General features: G+C 46.3%; 3 protein-coding genes across 4 annotated transcripts in view; all 3 read right to left on the reverse strand.

Annotated features, from left to right (window-relative positions):
- The window catches only part of ap4e1 (adaptor related protein complex 4 subunit epsilon 1), a 12,617-nt gene extending 9,140 nt beyond the window's left edge, over positions 1-3,477 (reverse strand). Inside the window, exons 1-7 of one of the 2 annotated variants that reach the window (XM_076268199.1) lie at positions 3,162-3,477; positions 2,882-2,953; positions 2,288-2,411; positions 1,960-2,033; positions 1,555-1,676; positions 1,204-1,363; positions 71-237 (exon numbers count right to left, since the gene is read on the reverse strand). In XM_076268199.1, coding sequence (XP_076124314.1) covers positions 71-237; positions 1,204-1,363; positions 1,555-1,676; positions 1,960-2,033; positions 2,288-2,411; positions 2,882-2,953; positions 3,162-3,302 — 860 coding nt within the window. In that variant the 5' untranslated portion in view covers positions 3,303-3,477. Of the gene's footprint in view, positions 1-70; positions 238-1,203; positions 1,364-1,554; positions 1,677-1,959; positions 2,034-2,287; positions 2,413-2,881; positions 2,954-3,161 lie in introns of those variants that run through there. The other variant, XM_076268205.1, reaches the window with a different exon arrangement.
- A 1,276-nt stretch (positions 3,478-4,753) lies between these two features.
- gnb5a (guanine nucleotide binding protein (G protein), beta 5a) lies at positions 4,754-13,325 on the reverse strand. The gene is made up of 11 exons (XM_076301233.1): positions 13,202-13,325; positions 12,521-12,657; positions 12,288-12,329; positions 12,104-12,180; positions 11,526-11,658; positions 7,796-7,939; positions 7,424-7,515; positions 7,226-7,274; positions 6,896-6,992; positions 6,495-6,661; positions 4,754-5,661 (listed from the first exon to the last, which is right to left on the reverse strand). The coding sequence occupies exons 1-11, from the start codon at positions 13,311-13,313 to the stop codon at positions 5,650-5,652; spliced, it is 1,062 nt and encodes a 353-aa protein (XP_076157348.1). The 5' UTR covers positions 13,314-13,325; the 3' UTR covers positions 4,754-5,649.
- A 1,285-nt stretch (positions 13,326-14,610) lies between these two features.
- Positions 14,611-20,568, reverse strand: part of myo5c (myosin VC) — a 30,458-nt gene continuing 24,500 nt past the window's right edge. Inside the window, exons 34-41 of the mRNA XM_076268270.1 lie at positions 20,345-20,443; positions 19,075-19,229; positions 18,515-18,604; positions 18,212-18,362; positions 17,759-18,047; positions 17,015-17,189; positions 16,845-16,925; positions 14,611-15,968 (exon numbers count right to left, since the gene is read on the reverse strand). Coding sequence (XP_076124385.1) covers positions 15,816-15,968; positions 16,845-16,925; positions 17,015-17,189; positions 17,759-18,047; positions 18,212-18,362; positions 18,515-18,604; positions 19,075-19,229; positions 20,345-20,443 — 1,193 coding nt within the window. The 3' untranslated portion in view covers positions 14,611-15,815. The remainder of the gene's footprint in view (positions 15,969-16,844; positions 16,926-17,014; positions 17,190-17,758; positions 18,048-18,211; positions 18,363-18,514; positions 18,605-19,074; positions 19,230-20,344; positions 20,444-20,568) is intronic.

Genomic DNA, 20,568 nt, shown 5'->3' on the forward strand with positions numbered 1-20,568 from the left:
GTCACAGAATACACACTCCCACTCACCCCCACACACACACACACACGCACGCACACACGCACACACACACCTCTGGTCGTCCTTGCCCAGCAGAGTGAGGATCCGGAGCAGCTGGATCTGCAGCCAGGGGGCGGGGACGCTGTGGTAGTTAAACTCCACCGGCAGCTTCCCCCCCACCACCTGCCTCAGGATGGCTGCGAAGCTGCCCGCCAGCTCCCGGTACGCCTCCGCACCCTCCTGCCGGGGCAGGCACACACATCATTAACTGCCCCCGGGGCGGGCACACACCTCTCATTAATAACAATAATACTAATACATTTTATTTGAAATGTCATTAAAAATAGCTCTCACTCACAGTGCTGGGGTGGGCACATCTCTCATTTACAGTAGTGAGCTGAATATGAGTGTTGGGGCAGTCAGTTGAATATATGAGTGTTGGGGCAGTCAGTTGAATATATGAGTGTTGGGGCAGTCAGTTGAATATATGAGTGTTGGGGCAGTGAGTTGAATGTGTGTGTGTTGGGGCAGAGAGTTGAATATGAGTGTTGGGGAAGTGAATTGAATATCCGAGTGTTGGGGCAGAGAGTTGATATGAGTGTTGGGGCAGTGAGTTGAATACGGGTGTTGGGGCAGTGAGCTGAATGTGTGAGTGTTGGGGCAGAGAGTTGAGTGTGTGAGTGTTGGGGTAGTGTGCTGAATTTGAGTGTTGGGGCAGTGAGTTGAATGTGAGTGTTGGGGCAGTGAGCTGAATGTGAGTGTTGGGGCAGTGAGCTGAATATGAGTGTTGTTGGGGCAGTGTGTTAAATGTGTGAGTGTTGGGGCAGTCAGTTGAATATGTGAGTGTTGGGGCAGTGAGGTGAATATCAGAGTGTTGGGGCAGTGAGTTGAGTGTGTGAGTGTTGGGGTAGTGTGCTGAATTTGAGTGTTGGGGCAGTGAGCTGAATTTGAGTGTTGGGGCAGTGAGCTGAATGTCAGTGTTGGGGCAGTGAGCTGAATGTCAGTGTTGGGGCAGTGAGCTGAATGTCAGTGTTGGGGCAGTGAGCTGAATTTGAGTGTTGGGACAGTGAGCTGAATTTGAGTGTTGGGGCAGTGAGCTGAATGTCAGTGTTGGGGCAGTGAGCTGAATTTGAGTGTTGGGACAGTGAGCTGAATTTTAGTGTTGGGGCAGTAAGCTGAATTTGAGTGCTGGGGCAGTTTACCTACCTTGATCATCTGGAGGTAGATGTGCAGAGAGGCAGCCATGACGCCTGGGTCTTTGTCACAGAGGGCTTTCCGGAACTTACTATGGATGTGCTGCACCTGGTTGGGGGCGATCAGGTAAAACTTGTGTAGCGCCAGCACTGCCTTACGACGGATAATCTCCCTGGCAACACAAACATGACCCCATGTGAGCCCCCACAGACACACACACTCACCTCTAAAACTTAAAAGTGCAAATGATATCAAAATATTAATATATATAAAAAAAAAACACTTCTTTGAACATGTTTATGGCATGCAAGAGACACTACATGATTAGAGTGCTTGAAGGCACCTGTTCTGCACAAGCCTTACTTTGGGTGAGTCAGCTTCTCCTCAACCAGCGGCAGAATAGCTGGAATCATGTCTTTGGGGAACATTTGGCTGACAACGGTTAAAGCCATACACACTTCAATTAGGTTTGTGCTCTGAAGATCCTACAAGACAATCAGACAGACCGACACACACACACACACTTTAATTACTCAGTTAGATCACAAGTTCAGATATAGAGATAAAACTGCAGCTCAAACACATAACCTTTAACATTGTGTTCACTAGGAGTAGCAGCTCAAACACACGAACCTTTAATACTATGTTGACTAGGAGTAGCAGCTCAAACACACTAACCTTTAATACTGTGTTGACTAAGAGTAGCAGCTCAAACACACTAACCTTTAATACTGTGTTGACTAGGAGTAGCAGCTCAAACACACTAACCTTTAATACTGTGTTGACTAGGAGTAGCAGCAGCTCATGGTTTTCATTGAGAAACAGGGACACTGCCAGGTAGCCTGGGATCACACACACACACACACACACTTAGTCATGTGGCGGACAGTTAAGAACACATACATACACAGATATGCACACACACACACACTACTTCTGTGTTCCCAGTCAGTGATTGGAGCTCCTATCCATTCCCACTGTTTAGTCCAATGTATGGTCTCACACCAAGCTTAACACACACAATCTGCATCTCAACCCTTCCACAGGCTCTGGTGAAACCCCATCCAGCCTCCTACTGTGTGAGACTGGCACCCACCTACTCTCTTCTCCAGCCCTGCGCCCTGCTGCGCCAGCTTGATGGCATGGATGTAGCTGAAGTCGGCCTCGTAGCCCAGCATCTCGCAGTAGATGCTCCTCACCATCATCTCCTTCATCTGCCGCTGAAATGCATCAAACACCACAGCAGCAGTTACAGATATTCACTGTAAACCTACAGCTACACAGATACAGCTGTGACATCTCTCACATCAGTTACAGATATTCACTGTAATCCTACAGCTACACAGATACAGCTATGACATTTCTCACATCAGTTAAATATTCACTCTAAACCTACAACTACACAAATACAGCTATGACATCTCTCACATCAGGAGTCCCCTGAATGGGACACAGACAGCTGGTAAGCTCCTCGGCCCATTCCTTCAGAGGAAAGACTGCCATTTAGGTCCAACTGTCTTTTATATTTCCTCCATAATGTATCAAAGGTGAAGAGTTCATGTTTGGAAAGGAATTCATCACCAGACACCCATAACATTACAGATGAATGATCAGACTCTCTAAACTAGGGGTTCAGTTTGACAGCTTTGGAGGTTGTGCCAACATATTCAGACTGTACAGTTTAACTCACCATAGTCGTGTTGGGTGACGACACCTGCTCCTTAATGGCCACCAGTTCACGTTTAATGAGTTTTTCTTCATCCTGACATACACAGACAATACAAATAAGACCGTTAGAGCGACTACAAATGATCGATCATAATAACGACGAATACGATAACGTTTCAGCGAGATTCTGACACAGCTAACTGAGAATAGCAAAATAGCTAACTAGCTAGCTCGATTTGGTATTGCCGTGCTTAAACATTTACGCTGGAATCGGGCCTGACAAAACTGTAAACATTACTCACATGTTTGGATGTAAGTTCTGTGATACTTCTGATCAAATTCCCTAATTTTGAAGTGGATGAAAGTTTCCCGGCTCCTGTTTGTGAGTCCAAAGACAGCAGACCGGGGAGAGCAGTGAGAGTTTTTTCAACCACATCACTCATTGCAGCCCTAAAACATCAATAACCAGGGACGTCTAAAAGGAGATACAGTCCGGCAACGAATCACAAGACTGGTTCAACGAAATGATACAAAACACTTAAGATATTGCCTAATACACATCCAATGTTGACAAAGTAGGCAGTGATCAGCCATAGTTTCTGACAAGGCGAAATGTGTATGATGTCACTTCCGGTACTTCTTCTTCTGTTTGTGAAGGCTGTAGGTGCTTGAAAAATATGGCAAGCCGACTGCCATTCAGTGGACAATGATAGAGGCACCAAGACCATCAGAAAATACTTTAGCTACTCCTAGGCAGTGATGCCAGTAACGCGTTACGTAAACAACAATGGAGGGAGAGAGAGAGATGCACATTTCATCAGTCATTACTTTGAGTTTGTCAGCTAAACATGACAACATTAAGGTACATTGTACATTCTGTGCTGGCGACAAAGTGCTGTCTAGCTAGACATCCCAAGTCTCCCGAAGTTTTGGGAGTCTCCCACATATTGATAGCGGCTTCCTGACGCCCGCAAATTACATAAAATCTCCCAGAACCTAGAGCGAACAAGAGCACGCAAGCCAGACCGGACTTCAAATCAAAGATTCTAGAATCTTTGCTTCAAATCGCGTGTCTTTAAACATTTACCATCACACACATTCATTCATCGGACCTAACCCAGATAGCAGACGGGCATTGAAACTATGTAGAATCAACATTGCATTGTCAACCATACATTTCTGCATAATATGGCTTTTCATGGGAAAATCTATCAACCGGTTTACAAAAACGGTTGCTTTTAGGAATTAGTAAGTACGCCCCCCGTCCGTCTCACAGGCAGGTCACAATGAATCTCCTGGACTCCAAGGCCAGTGAGAAATGGCTGTGAGTTACCTAACATGGAGACTGGGTTAGGTCTATCAATAGGCCTTCCTTATTTGGTGTACTTAGACATTATTGAACAAACATCTGAATTTCAGTATCTAAGTAGGTTAGGTTGGGATGTCTGCTATACATTGCTGTTAAAATGCACTTCCAGTATAGTGAGTATTGGCAAAACCGGTTATCATTTTTATGTTGAGGCGTTGGGGGTGTTGTCGGCAGCTGCTGAAAGTAACTAATAAAGTAACTTGTAATCTAACTTAGTTACTTTTAAAATCAAGTAATCAGTAAAGTAACTAAGTTACTTTTTAAAGGAGTAATCAGTAATCAGATTACTTTTTTAAGATAACTGTGGCAACACTGCTCCTAGGCAGTCAGAAGAAAGAAAGAAAGAAAGAAAGAAAGAAAGAGGTTGTGGCCTAGCCTAGACCTAAACATAGAGGAAAAAGGAAATGCGTTTTTGGGCATACTACTGGTACAAAACACACGCTTGAGTAATCTTTAAAAGAGCTTTATTCGCAGTATTTTACAATTCTATTTCCATATGATCAAGGACAACATTCTGTAATTCAGTAGTAGGCTACTACAACCATTAAACACACTGGATATATTCAACTACAATACAACAGTTATTACAGCAGTAGGAGTAGGCCTGTAATAACACAACTGAAACAATATCTCCTCTTTGCAATGTTATTGTGCTATGCTAGTGTTCCCATATTTTATATTGAAGTGATCAAAAAATTGTGTTTAGGCTATATTAATTAAAATGTGTTTTTCTACAGTCTCACATACTGTAATAGCAAACATAGATATCCTGATTCAAGTTAGCCAGAGTCCCTAGTGGAAACAGAGACATCCTGGAGCACAGCAATAAATAAAGCAATGTACCTACTGTACTGTTGGGCACTAATCTCACTCCGTAAATGTCCGACTTCATGCAATATCTCTGGGTTATGCATTCGTTTTCAACTGTCCTGCCAGTAACTATTTAAACTGTGCTGTAGGGAGAGGACTGACAACATTACATCACCATAACATTTCACTATGCTGCATTTATAAGGTAGGGCCAAATAAATGAATCCATTTACAGTATACTAACAGTACTTCTATATTGGCCCATGTACACATCATCAGTAGGACTCATGGCATTTCAGATCAGAGAATCTGGTTCCTGTGACTAAAATTGCAAATCCCCATCAGGCTCCTCATGACAGTCTTGCAACCTATCTGAGCTGTATCTGTGTGTGTGTGTGTGTGTGTGTGTGTGTGTGTGTGTGTGTGTGTGTGTGTGTGTGTGTGTGATCTGAGCTGTATCTGTCCCATAGGAAAGTCCTCTGCAGTTCTACTGATCGATCTATTTCGCTATGTCCAAATGATCTGTGATCTGACAATGTCGCCGGGAGTGGTAGTTGAGTCTTCTCCATGACACACACACACACACAGTGATAAAGCATCTGACACAAACATCAGGCCCAGATCTGCAAATCAAACAAAAAACACACAAAATTAAAATCAACAGCAGGAAAATCATTACTTCATCATTGTGTTTGAAACTTCCTTGAATGAGTCTCTCACTTTTCATGCCAAATACCCATGTAGTATAACCCCACAGACAAGCTTATCTCCATCCGCCGTAAGACTACAGGCTGGTCTCACTGAGTGCGACATGAGCCCCGGAAATGTGATGTCTTAAACTATCCAGGAAACCAGCTTTAGGCTGCTCTCCCCTCCCCAGAGTGCAACTATCCAGGGGTGCTTTTCCCAAAAGTTGGTTGGCAATGAGAAATTGCATTGCAACCAACAAAGTCGCTAACTTAGTGAGCAACTATGGAAACGCGCCCCAGGTAACCTGCTTTAGGCTGCTCTCCCTCCCCAGAGTGCAACTATCCAGGTAATGCTCGATGGTGTTTTATGCCCCCAACGTTGTCTTCCAGGCTGCGCTGCCACCGTCGGCTTAAAGGCCCCTTATCCTAAACCTAACCCTAACCCATGCCTAACCATAGCGCCTTCCAGGCAGGGCTGCCTTGAAGACAACGTTGGGGGCATAAAACACCAAGAAACGTGTACAGCCTGGTCTTATTGTTCTCACCCATAGGGTGTGTACGGACTGGTCTTATTGTTCTTACCAGTAGGGTGTGTACGGACTGGTCTTACTGTTCTCACCCGTAGGGTGTGTACGGACTGGTCTTACTGTTCTCACCCATAGGGTGTGTACGGACTGGTCTTATTGTTCTTACCCGTAGGGTGTGTACGGACTGGTCTTATTGTTCTTACCCGTAGGGTGTGTGCGGACTGGTCTTATTGTTCTTACCCGTAGGGTGTGGTCCCAGGATCCGGTGCAGAACGCGGTCCCGTCTGGAGAGACGCGCAGGGTGCTGACCCTGTTCTCGTGGCCAAACAGGATGGACACGCGTGTTCCTTTCAGCACATCCCACACGTTGATAGTGTAGTCGTTGTAGCCACCAAACAGCAACCGGCCTGTGCATAGCCACACACTTACATGTTAACAATTACATGGCAAATAATTAGAACTGATACAAGCTTTGTTTTCTTATCTCAGTTACAATTATATCTTATATTTATAGTACTAACAATCAAAAGCTAAATGAATTATAGCATAATTAACATAATAAATGGCTGACTAGCGTTGACATCCATTAGTAGCCTACTGCATTGTGTTGGTATGCACTATTTGTCACATTGAGCTCTTACCACTAAGAGAGAAGTCGACACTGGAGGCTCCGAAGATGATGCTGTCTTTGGAGTAAATGGCCACCTCTCTGTCGGCCCTCAGATCATAGAGTCGGCACTGGAACCACACAGACAACAGAGAGGGAGATGCATAAACAGAACAGCTGAAGCCACTGGCAGTGCTACAGGCGTCTGCTATTTCAGTACGTACTGTAGCTGGCCCGGAATCAAAGCAAAGATAAACTCTGCCAGCTGAGCTACAAGAACTTAGCCAGAGGTGAGCAAGAGGTGAGCCAGAGGTCAGCCATAAGTCAGGCAAAATGAACACCTTGGAACAAAAAGGCTACTTACCGTAGCGTCATCAGACCCCGAAGCGAAGGCATCTCCACTGGGGTAGTACCTGCGGTCGCAGAGGGAGGAAGCACACAGAGATCGGTCACATCTCTCCAGAGCGTCAGAACCTTTGACTGTGTCTAACAGGTGACTAAAGACGCGTCTAGCCCAGAGAGGCCAGCTGAGGTGTCTATGACGGAGCCAGGAAGCGCTCACCTCACACTGTTGATGTCTGATTCATGGGTTTCAAAGGACTGGATGCACTGGCCTGACCTCATGTCCCACACAATGGCCTTCTTATCACAGCCCTGGACATGACACACACACACACACACACACACACACACACACACACAGAGCAGCATCGGCGTTGTTATGGTGTTATGGCGTGTGCGTGATAGCGAATATGTATGTGTGCATACATGTAGTGTATAAGACAGTGAGTGTGTGTGTGTGTGTGTGTGTGTGTGACAGTGAGTATGTGTGTGTGACAGTGAGTATGTGTGTGTGTGTGTGTGTGTGTGTGTGTGTGTGTATGACTGCATGAGAGTGTAAGTAGAGGACAGTCATGCGTGTTGGGTGTCCTACCCCGGAGACAAAGGTGTTTCCCGTCTCCGACGGCGCCAGGTCCAGACAGAGCACATCCGCGGCGTGTCCATGGAAACTCTGCAGGAGCTGCCCGCTCTCCACATCCCACAGAGCGCACGTTCCGTCTCCGCTAGACGTCAGGATCTGGGAACACCAGCAGCGTTCATTACACTACGACCACACGCGCACACACACACACACACACACACACACACACACACACACACACACACACACACACACACACTAACCAGCAGCGTTCATTACACTACGACCACACACACACACACTAACCAGCAGCGTTCATTACACTACGACCACACACACACACACACTAACCAGCAGCGTTTATTACACTACGACCACACACACACACACTAACCAGCAGCGTTTATTACACTACGACCACACACACACACACTGTAACCAGCATCATTTATTACACTAAGACCACACACACACTAACCAGCAGCGTTTATTATTCTACGACCACACACACACACACTGTAACCAACATCATTTATTATACTACGACCACACACAAACACACTGTAACCAGGCAACCAGCATCATTTATTACACACACACGCACTAACCAGCAGCATTTATTACACTACGACCACACACACACTAACCAGCAGCGTTTTTTACACTACGACCACACACACACACTGTAACCAGCATCATTTATTACTCTAAGACCACACACACACACACTACCCAGCAGCGTTTATTACCCTACGACCCCACACACACACTGTAACCAACATAATTTATTATACTACGACCACACACACACACACTGTAACCAACATAATTTATTATACTACGACCACACACACACACACACTGTAACCAGCATCATTTATTACACACACGTACTAACCAGCAGCATTTATTACACTACGACCACACACACACTAACCAGCAGCATTTTTTACATTACGACCACACACACACACTAACCAGCAGCGTTCTTTACACTACCACACACACACACACTACCAGCAGCATTTATGACACTTCGACCACACACACACACACTAACCAGCAGCGTTTTTGAGACTTTGACCACACACACACTGTAATCAGCAGTGTTTATTACACTAAGAACGTTGTTTAGAAGGGGTGGTAACGCGTAAACAGGTTCTGTTCGTGTGTGTGTGTGTGTGTGTGTGTGTGTGTGCTGCTTAGAAGGGGTGGTAACGCTGACTTCTGTTTGTGTGTGTGTGTGTGTTGCTTAGAAGGGGTGGTAATGCTGACTTCTGTTTGTGTGTGTGTTTGTGTGTGTGTGTTGTTTAGAAGGGGTGATTACACTACGACCACACACACACACACACACACACACATGTACACACATACACACACACACACACGCTAACCAGCAGCGTTTATGACACTACACGTGTTTAGAAAGGGTGGTAACGATGTGTGCTGTTCGTGTTTGTGTGTGTGTGTGTGTGTGTGTGCGTGTTGTTTAGAAGGGGTGGTAACGCTGAGTTCTGTTCGTGTGTGTGTGTTGTGGTGGTAACGCTGTGTTCTGTTTGTGTGTGTGTGTGTGTGTGTGTTGTGGAGGTAACGCTGTGTTCTGTTTGTGTGTGTGTGTGTTGTGGTGGTGGTAACGCTCTGTTCTGTGTGTGTGTGTGTGTGTGTGTTGTGGAGGTAACGCTGTGTTCTGCCAGATGAGTTGAGGGATTTACCAGCTGTGCTCAGATGCTGCTCTCTGCCGCTCTCCTCCCCTGCTAGATTTAACCATGTCACAAAAGCTGTTCCCCCTCAACGTGTGTGTGTGTGTGTGTGTGTGTGTGTGTGTGTGTGTGTGTGTGTGTGTGTGTGTGTGTGTGTGTGTGTGTGTGTGTGTGTGTGTGTGTGTGTGTGTGTGTGTGTGTGTGTGTGTGTGTGCGTGCGTGCGTGCGTGCGTGCGTGCGTGCGTGCGTGCGTGCGTGCGTGCGTGCGTGCGTGCGTGCGTGTTATGGTGGCATACAGTCTCAGATTAAGGCTATAAATAGACCAAGGCGATGTGGCGGCAGCTATTCATGTGACTGACTGCTTCAAAAGGGGAGGAGCTGTCTCAGCCTATGAATAATTAATACACACAAAATGTCTTCGAGACCACGAAGGCCTTACCTCACAAAAAACTAAAAGAACTGACCACATTACTCCAATACTTGCATTGGCTTCCAGTAAGTCACAGAATTGACTTTAAAGTGCACTGCTTGTTTAAAAATCACTAAATGGAACGGGACCAAATTACTTACTCTCTTAGCAAACATGCTTCAGTAGTACACACCTTCCAGACCTCTCAGGTCTCAGGAAAAATATTTGTTAGTAAAATCTGCTGTTGGAACTAAACATGGTGAAGCATCTTTTAGTTGCTATGCACTTCAGCTCTGGAAACAACTTTTGGAAGTTAACCCAACTGTAGCCAGTTTCAAATCTAGACTTAAGACCAAACTTTTCTCAGATGCTTTCTAACTGATCAAATGCTCACTGCCCAGTTCACAGAGCACTCTTCGGGATCAGTACTATTGTTCTTTGTAGTACTGGTGTTCTTTGTAGTACTGGTGCTGTCCTTAGCTGGATAAAGGGGGATTCTGTAAAGTAGTCACCCTGTCATTCTACACACAGAACGGGTATCATTTCTGAGAGTGTAACGGCTCTATCTCGGGCAATACAGCCCTACTGGGCTTCTCTGAAGCTCTATTCGGGTGTTAACTACTCCACTTGGGTGTTAACTGCTCTATCGGGACTATTGGGCCCTACTGGTTGAGCATTTTGGCCCTGAAAGGAAATGTGTGCGTGCACAAACTGGGCTGCTTCAAGAATCTCCATTAAGAGTGCTGCTGTACACTGGGTGTTTGACTAGGATCACTATAAAGTTAGCAGACAGGTTAAGTTGTTGGCTGATACACAGGTTAAGTTGCGTTTCCGTTTTCGGTTCAACCCTAACATTGACGTTTCTGAACCGGTTAGAACAAAAAAATAAAGTTCCCGAACCGGTTAATAACAAGGTTCCATGTCAGCTGCGGGACATACAAATAAGTAGGCTGATCATTAGGACTTTATATTTGAATTATATTGTTAGTCTACATCGTTTTCCTTAAACGTCTCTTAAAAGTCTCTATCCTGTCATCAAACAACAGAAAAGCACTATAGGCTACATTATGTACATTACATCATGACCCAGCAGATTTTTATAACAATGCATTGGAAATCTAAATAGATAGAATTTGTATTTAAAACCAAACATTTGTGAGATACTTCGTACAATATTTACTCTTATGATTGAGCTTGAGAGACAGACAACAGCTTGGGCATACAATCTTGATTAGGCTACTTGCTGGCTGCCTTCTCTATTACATTTCACCTGATGAGTGAATGACCAGAAGTAAACCTCACCAAGTCATATTGCACAGAAATCTTGTCAAAGAATGAAAAAAATAATGGTATTAACCGGTTACCATTAATTTAGATAAACGATTCTGTTCCGAAACATAACATTTTTTAAAGTTTCTGGTTTCGTTTCTGTTCCCAGCAAAACATCAAAAGTTTCTGGTTTTCGTTTTCGTTCCGTGAACCGGTTCAAAGCCTTGGTTCGCTCATCTGCGTGTCTGAGTTGATAAAACTGCAGGCGGATAGGTAGTTGGTGCGCTTGCTGATGTGTGTGTGTGTGTTGAGGTGTGTGTGTGTTGAGGTGTGTGTGTGTCGAGGTGTGTGTGTGTTCTCTCACCTGCATGTCTGAGTTGGTGAAGCTGCAGGCGGACAGGTAGTTGGTGTGCATCGCCACAGACTTCTTCTTGGCCGCCAGGTTTTCGTTCTTGTCCAGGGACAGTGGATACACTGAGCACTTATTATCCAGACCGCTGGACACGCCACATCCAACCAACACAAACACAAACACAAGCACAGGGTTAGGGTTAGAGTTATACTGACCAAAGAAATGAGCAACATGCACCCAGCTAGACTGGAACTGATAAGCAGTTCTCTGACCAAAATCTCATGGAGGATTGGTTCTTATGTTAGTGGCCACTGGCCAGTCAGTGATAATGTGAGCAGGGGCGTAGCACAAGATCCTGGGCCCCTGCATAGGCAGTCCTGATGGGCCCCAATGTTCCTCAACCCAGGTGAAATAAAATATATTCCAGACTTTTCAAGGGCCCTCTCTCCCCTTGGGGCCCTATAATCAGTAGTGGTTTTACCCCCACTCCGACGCCCCCTGAATGTGAGTGGTCACTAGATGAAGGGCAGTGGCTGCAGCTGGGGTGTCCAGCAGCCGTCCAGAGCAGAGAGGAAAGAGGAGCCACTTACCCACATGCCACTGCACACCCGGACGGAGCATAGGCACAGGCCATCACCCATGTGCAGGGCATCGTCACAGCATGCTCCTACACACACATGCACACACACACACAATTTACAATCATACAATTACATGACATTTAAAATGGAATACAAACAGTGAACAAGTGGTCACTTTACTTTTCTGGCTTACCTTGTTGGTGGTGAATGCATCCCAAACAATTACTTTCCCGTCCTATGAGAGAGAGAGGAGATAAGTCTTGCTGTCAGTGTCAGTAAAGAAACGGGACCGTCTGTAATGTTCTTAGTGCGTGCGGATGTGTGCGTTTCACATCAGCACCACGGACAGAGACAGCGGGCGCAAGCGGGCCCGAGGCAGGGACTTTGCTCGGCTATGCCATGTATGTAGCATAGCCTTCAGCTCACCTGAGACGAACTCACGATCCTCCTCTTGTCTTTACACCAGTCCATACACAGGACTTTATTCCCGTGACCCTTCAGAGTTCTCCTGGTCTTCATGACGAACTGCCCCAGCGCCTCCATCTTCTCCGCCACCTGGTGCACTGGAGGCCGCGAGAGGAGACACATCCTGGTGTTAGTGCAAACACAAATAGGCTGCGCTCCACGGACGGTGTTGCACTCATACTTGTCGAGATACAGAACTTAACAAACGATCACGATACAACAACAAGGGTGTGCTTACATCCGCACGTCTCTCTTTCACAGGAACAACAACATTGAAAAATCACATTAAACCCATCACCCCACCGCCTCGTTAGTGTCGTAGCCTATATCTCATTCCTGGGCAGAATCTCATTATGTGTCCTTGTTACCTGCTGAAGTGGAACAAATACGGTTCGGAAAATATAAATTAATTATGGCGCGGCTATAACACCATAAAGCTCTAAGCCTAGCTGATGTTTTGTCATGTCGATGGGAGAACATGTTTTGTGAGAAATTACTTCGTTGCCATTTTTAAATCTCCATAGAAATGTGGCTATCATTAGTAAACATCACTTTGGCAAGAGGAAGTAATCAGATAGTCTTCTAAATGAATGTCGATCTGGTACAAGATGTTATTTTGCCAGGCCCTCTTGTCTCACTCACGTTCGACATCGTGTAGCTTCGCCCTCTCCTCCTCGAGTTTCGTCTTCAAGTTATCCGACTCCGACTTCAGCGTCGCCAGCGTCTCGTTGGGCTGCAGTTCCTGAGCAGCCATCTTCTCGAGCGTTTGCGGCTAACTACTGTGTGGCGAGGCGAATTATTCCTCAGTCTGTGTGAAGCCTGGAAAAGACTCGCCGACAGCGGACTCCCAGCTGATGCTGCGTGCTGACGTCACGAGGAGGAAGATGCTCGCAGCATCCAGCACAGACGCGGCTGTCGAGCCTGACTCTGAGCAGCTACTTCTAATGGCCGCCCTAATGACTCTTCCGGTGGGACACGCAGAACGCTCTTAATAGAAAATCACCGGTGGCAGTAAAACTGATTTTGAACGCTACTCTTAACAAACCTCTGTAGCATAGGATACACACGGAGAGGAATCAATTCTCCAATTGCCTTATAATGCACAGCGCTTGGCTGAGATATTAGTAATGCACCCTGATGGGCTGATATGTTAAGAGGATTTATCATCACTTTCTCCCCTGAGCAGAGGATTTTCCCTAGAGAGGAGGTCCATTAACTAAAGTATGTAAGGGAAAACATGGACATCTAACAAGGGTTGGAATTTGAAAACATTCACTCTGACACAGACAATCAAAATGCAAAACAAATATTTTATTATTATTATTTTTTAGAATCAGAATACTACATGTACTTCATATGGTCTCTCACTCAAAGTTAATGACCCAGTTTTTCTGGAGACTGGATGACAAAGTAGCAATTAAATTAAACATCACAGAAATATGTTTTTATACTAAACATATGACTAGTGTGCAACCGTGTGAATCATCATTAGCATCCTAGAGTGACACTTAGAGTAGTTCTCCTGAACATCTCTGGTCTTCATGGGACGTCTGATAAATAAGGCACTTGGCCACTCAAGATGGAGGAACTAAGGGGACTTCACAACAGACTTCAGATTGGAGCAATCAGTGGCAGGGGATGTTGTGTGTGATTGTGTGTGTGGGAGGGGGGGTTATTGATGGACAGGCGGGAGTGTTAAGGGAGAGAGGGTGGTGTTGAGGGGTATTGATGGATAGAGGGAATGTTAAAGGAGAGAGAGTGGTGTTGAGGGGTATTGATGGATAGGGGGTAGAGTTAAGGGAGAGGGAGTGGTGTTGAGGGGTATTTTGTGAGAGGTGTGCTGTTCAGGTGTGTGTGTGTGTGTGTGTGTGTGTGTGTCAGTGATCCCCAAACTACGGCCCTAGTATTAGATTGCAATAGCATATGATTAAATGCAATGGATTAATATTCAACTAAGGTAGACTTCTGTACTTGAGAAGAAATAATAAAAGTCCGCACACTGATTAAAGCTCCCAAATGTGGATTTATTTAGCACATAAATCCACGTTTGGGAGCTATAATCAGTGTGTGGACCTTTATTATTTCTTCTCAGTTACTTTTTTGGTCCAGCACCTGCACTCTTGTGATGTGTGCACACTCCTTCGTTTCCAGACTTCTGTTCTTCACAGCACTAAGCTATTTATCGGAACATCACCTATTACCGCCCGTGTATGTGTATGTGTCCCTTAATATTCATTTCTATACAAACCAAGACGGCATTTACATTTACATTGACTCGAAGAGCTGTAAACAGTGTTGTAAGGCTGCGTGTACAAATCCGCTTGGAGCTCCAGTGGAATTTTGAATTGCGACAAGAATTCTCAGTCTAAAGGCCTATTCACACCAAAAACGATAACGATAACTATAACTATAACCATAACGATAAACAAAGTCTCTCCTTGTGTTAATGAATGAGACGGTTAAAATTCGATGAGTTCTGATTGGCTAATATCTTTTTATTGTTCTGAAAATCGCTCTGAAAGTGATCCCCAATGATATCGTTCATGTCTTTATCGTTATAGTTTATGTGTGAACGTCGTCATTCATATTAACGAGAACGATATTTATTTATAGTTATCGTTATCGTTCTTGGTGTGACTGGGCCTTAACCGTTGATGTGCCGTGTGAAAGGGCGGAAATAGGCACCCACCAGCCCAAACAAAATCGGATATTTCAGGCAGTAAAAGCCCCGGTAAGAACCAAACCAGATTTTGTTCAAATCTACACACCTATGGCTACTGAAAAATGTAAAGTTCATTTATCAAATGTTATTTTGAAGTATTAAAAAACATTGTTGTTTTAGAATTTTCGAACGAAAGGTGCTTTTGGTGCTTTTACGATACAGTTACTGACATACTCCAGTTACAGACATACTCCGAGTCTCTGGCCCTCTCTTACAACCAGGCATAGTGAGCTAGCCCTCTAAAGAAAAAGTTTGGGGACCACTGGTGTATGTATATGCAGGGGCATCGGACTGGGGGTAAAACCAGTACTGATTACTAGGGCCCCAAGGGGAGGGAGGGCCCTTGAAAAGTCTGGAATATATGCATGAGGGGGGGACATGGGGGGCCATCAGGACTGCCTATGCATAGGGGCCAGGATCTTGTGCTACGCCCCTGTGTGTGTGTGTGTGTGTGTGTGTGTGTGTGTGTGTGTGTGTGTGTGTGTGTGTGTGTGTGTGTGTGTGTGTGTGTGTGTGTGTGTGTGCGCGTGTTGTTCAGATGCGGGTGAGGAAGGAGAGGCGCAGACTGGAGGGGACCTGTAGCAGCTCCAGTGCCTGAGCGGAGGCGCAGAAGGGGAAGGTGACCTGGAAGCGATACTGTGTGTCCACCATGAGCTGAGATGACCCCTCGCGCTCCTGCAGCAGCGCCTGCAGCCAGGAAGAGAGAGAAAGTGTTCCGTCACACATAGAACAGTTCCAACAGCACAACAGCAGCAGCATGTCTACACACACTACAACAGCAGCAGCATGTCTACACACACTACAACAGCAGCAGCATGTCTACACACACTACAACAGCAACAGCATGTCTACACACACTACAACAGCAGCAGCAGCAGCAGCAGCATGTCTACACACACTACAACAGCAGCAGCATCAGCAGCAGCATGTCTACACACACTACAACAGCAACAGCATGTCTACACACACTACAGCAGCAGCAGCATGTCTACACACACTACAACAGCAGCAGCAGCAGCATGTCTACACACACTACAGCAGCAGCAGCAGCAACAGCATGTCTACACACACTACAACAGCAGCATGTCTACACACACTACAACAGCAGCAGCATGTCTACACACACTACAACAGCAGCAGCAGCAGCATGTCTACACACACTACAGCAGCAGCAGCAGCAACAGCATGTCTACACACACTACAACAGCAGCATGTCTACACACATTACAACAGCAGCAGCATGTCTACACACACTACAGCAGCAGCAGCAGCAACAGCATGTCTACACACACTACAACAGCAGCAGCAGCAGCAGCAGCATGTCTACACACACTACAGCAGCAGCAGCAGCAGCATGTCTACACGCACTACAGCAGCAGCAGCAGCAGCAGCAGCATGTCTACACACACTACAACAGCAGCAGCAGCAGCAGCAGCATGTCTACACACACTACAACAGCATGTCTACACACACTACAACAGCAGCAGCAGCAGCAGCAGCATGTGTACACACACTACAACACTCTCATTCAGATACAGTGTACAGGTACAGTCTGGGCCTCACCTGAACCTTGCGCACAAACGAGGAAGCCACCCGCTTCTCAAAGTCATCAATGGGGGTGTAGGAGTTGAGGATCTTTACAATCTGCGGGCAGACAAGGACACATGGTCAGACATTCCCTCTTCACCTGCGGCTCAGTGCCAGGATCTCACCTGACCCAGTGCGGTGCCTACCTGCACAGGTGAGAGCTCGGGGCAGCTGTCACGGATCTCGCGCGCGTCCTCGTCGCTCGTCTTGTTGACCTGGAGCAGCCAGGCAGCCTGGGAGAGAGGCCGGAGCGTTTCCATGGCGCTGGATCCCTGCAGATCCTTCTCCTTCAGCCACTCCTCCAGGTAACTGATGTTACACCTGCGGCAGGCCAACACACATACGCACCATCATCATGGTAATATCAACACACACAAATAGTCAAGCCACACACACCCCTAGTCGCACTAAAGTCTCTACACCTGTGTCAAGCCAACACACATCCTGTGTTGAGTACCTTCAGTACCTCTAACGGCCCCTATGGCGGTTACCAGATCTGCAGGACTGTAGCACCCCCTGTGGTTGTTACCTGATCTGCAGGACTGTAGCACCCCCTGTGGTTGTTACCTGATCTGCAGGCCTGTAGTGCCCCCTGTGATGTTAACCTGATCTGCAGGCCTCTAGCGTCCCCTATGATGTTAACCTGATCTGCAGGCCTCTAGCGCCCCCTGTGATGTTAACCTGATCTGCAGGCCTCTAGCGTCCCCTATGATGTTAACCTGATCTGCAGGCCTGTAGCACCCCCTGTGGCGGTTACCTGATCTGCAGGCCTGTAGCGCCCCCTGTGGCAGTTACCTGATCTGCAGGCCTGTAGTACCCCCTGTGGCAGTAACCCTGTAGCGCCCCCTGTACCTGATCTGCAGGCCTGTAGCGCCCCCTGTGGCGGTTACCTGATCTGCATGCCCTTGCGGCAGGAGCACATGTCCTTGCGCAGCAGGATGGTGTTGAGGCAGGTGGCGCCCAGTAGGTAGAAGAGCTGCCTGACCGCCTGCTTGACCAGCTCGCTGTCCATGCCGTGCTGCAGCATGCTGGCGTGGAAACCGCTGAGCAGCTGGAGGATGGAGGCCGTGCTGCAGGCCTCGGCCGCCTCCTCGTACACACTGTTGGAGCGCTTCCGCAGGCCTGACGGCTTCATGCTGGAGATGCCCTGTAAGCTCTCATGCTCCAACATAGCAGGCACTACACACACGTGCACACACATACGCATGCACGCACACACCCACACAAACACATGCACACACACGCACACTCACACACACATATATATATATATAAAGTATGTCTCAGTGGATGATCCATGTTAAAATCCAGACTCATAATGATCACAGAGAAATGCATAGTACCAATGAGAGGGGTGACCATGGTCTCCATGGCAGCAATAAACTGGTGGTAGATCCGGATAGCGAGGTCACTGAAGATCTGCCTGTGCTCTGAAAGGTCAAAGTTCGTCAGGCAGTTTTTGTTCTGACGGGGTGTGTTGTGCTTCATGAACTCCTGTGAGGGGAAACACACATTCAGCTAAAAAACTCCACACACACACAGACACACACACACCACAATCCCATCCAGCACAAAAGTCCATACACACACATCCAATAGAGCAGTAACAGTAAGACAGGTGTGAGCAGTGGGAGGTGCTGTCTCACCTCCTCTCCACTGTATTGCTTCAAGCAGTTGAGCAGGTGGCAGGTGTTGGACAGCCAGAAGGACAGCGCCTCAAAGTCCTCCTGATGCTCCTGGACACACACACACACACACACACACACACACACACACACACAGGTGTTAGACAGCCAAAAGGACAGCACCTTAAAGTCCTCCTGATGCTCCTGGACACAACAGCATAGTGTCAAATGCAAATGTAATGGGTCTTATTGCACCGCTGTTATCAGAATTACACTGCAAAAACTGCTCGCCTAACCAAACTTGTCTTGATAAGACGTCTTAAAATAACTCTTATTAGTTATAGCTCTTATAAGTCTCTTTATACTAAAAACAATACCAACTATAATTGTTTTTCTTAATGCAAGATTAACAACACTTGGTTAGATATCGGTTTTTGCAGTGTAACTCCATAGAGAAGAGTATTCTTGTGTGAAGGTTGTAACTTGGAGTGTGGTGGCACTACTGTGACTTGAGCTCATCATAATGACCTACTTGAAGCCGGTGGTAATGGTGTGTGTGTGTGTGTGTGTGTGTCCCTCACCATGATGACCTTCTTGAGGCCAGTGATGATGGCATGCATCAGGGATTTGAGCTTGGCCCCATCGTTGAGGTAGTCGGCGTGTCGCACGCACATGAAGAGCAGGTGAGCCGCCAGCCCTGGGAACATGTTTACCACTACGCCTCTGGGACGCAGGTCTGTGTGTGTGTGTGTGTGTGTGTGTGTGTGTGTGTGTGTGTGTGTGTGAGGGGAGACCAGAAAGCAGGGAATCAACCACAGGCCTGAGCTTCTCTACACTGTAACACACCTGTACAGCTCCTTAAGCACACCTGTACAGCTCCTTAAAAAAAACACACCTGTACAAGCTCCTTAAGCACAACTGTACAGCTCCTATAACACACCTGTACAGCTCCTTAAGCACAACTGTACAGCTCCTTAAACACACCTGGATAGCTCCTTAAACACAACTGTACAGCTCCTTAAACACACCTGGATAACTGACCGGAAAGTCTTACTTTTCCTTAAACAAACGTTTCCATTCAACTCTCCTCCAGTGTAAGGGAGACTGAGTGGTTTTAAATGGTTCTAAAGACACAAAGCTGTTCTCTATTAGCCAAGAATGATGTTCAAGATGGTTCTGAAGACACAGAGCTTTTCTCCTAGCCTGGAAGCTAGCCGACCTGAAAATTCAACTGTGTTTGACAGAGAACAGATGTAGGTTGCTAGTAACAAAATATTAGCTTTCAGTATGGCACAGTGTCTTTGTAAGTGACATTTAATTAAAAAGTGTTTCATTCTTCCCAGTTCTTCCTAACAAAAACGCTGTCGCTATCACGTCTGTTGTACAAGGTATTGACAGCTCAATAACCAGAAAACAATGTTAAGGCATTTGTGGAGAAGAACCCCTGTATCGGTTGAAACACACACCATAATCACATCCCAATGGAGTGATTCCCCACTAACATAGAATGAGGTTCTAGATGGTTCAAAAGACACAGAGCTGTTCTCCATTAACCCAGAATGGTGTGTCTGGCATGCCCTGATGAAAACTGTATAGCTGAAACGCGTTGGCATGTAGCAGATTTTGATTAAAGGCTTTTTATAGTTATCAGGAGTGCCTCATTTTTCTGTTTTCTGAAAGTTAACTTATGCCCTTTTTGAAGAGCACCCTGAATTTTTTTGACTATAATTAACATTTGTCGACCCAGAGAAGCATTCCTTCTTTCTAACCCAGAACGAGGTTCTGATGTTCTGACTAACCCAGAATTAGGTTCTGGATGGTTCTTAAGACACAAAGCAGTTCTCCACTAACCCAGAATGAGGTTCTGGATGATTTTGGGCTCATCCTCCCGTCGGTACTCCAGCATCCCCAGGTACTCTCTGGGCACTGCGGGTGTTGCTTTCTGATTGGCTGAAGAGAGAGATTCATGAACACTGTTATTCAACACAAACACCTGACAAAGAAGGTCAACAGGTAAGACCTGCATCCCAAAGCAGGTAATGATGTTGGTTTGGCTACAGATCTGGTCAGCTAAT

Source organism: Alosa pseudoharengus, unplaced genomic scaffold (assembly GCF_046254945.1).
Source record: "Alosa pseudoharengus isolate Yale_2024_CS ecotype anadromous, Long Island Sound unplaced genomic scaffold, YU_APseudo_1.1 YU_APseudo_1.1_scf_10, whole genome shotgun sequence".
Classification (NCBI taxonomy): domain Eukaryota; kingdom Metazoa; phylum Chordata; class Actinopteri; order Clupeiformes; family Clupeidae; genus Alosa; species Alosa pseudoharengus.

Excerpts from the sequence above, each read along its gene's own strand:
- gnb5a (XM_076301233.1), bottom strand. The coding sequence starts at position 13,313 with ATGGCTGCTCAGGAACTGCAGCCCAACGAGACGCTGGCGACGCTGAAG. Across the intron at positions 12,181-12,287 it reads ATGCATTCACCACCAACAAG|GAGCATGCTGTGACGATGCC; the intron begins GTAAGCCAGAAA and ends ATGTGTGTGTAG. Across the intron at positions 6,662-6,895 it reads TGTCGACTTCTCTCTTAGTG|GCCGGTTGCTGTTTGGTGGC; the intron begins GTAAGAGCTCAA and ends GGCTATGCACAG.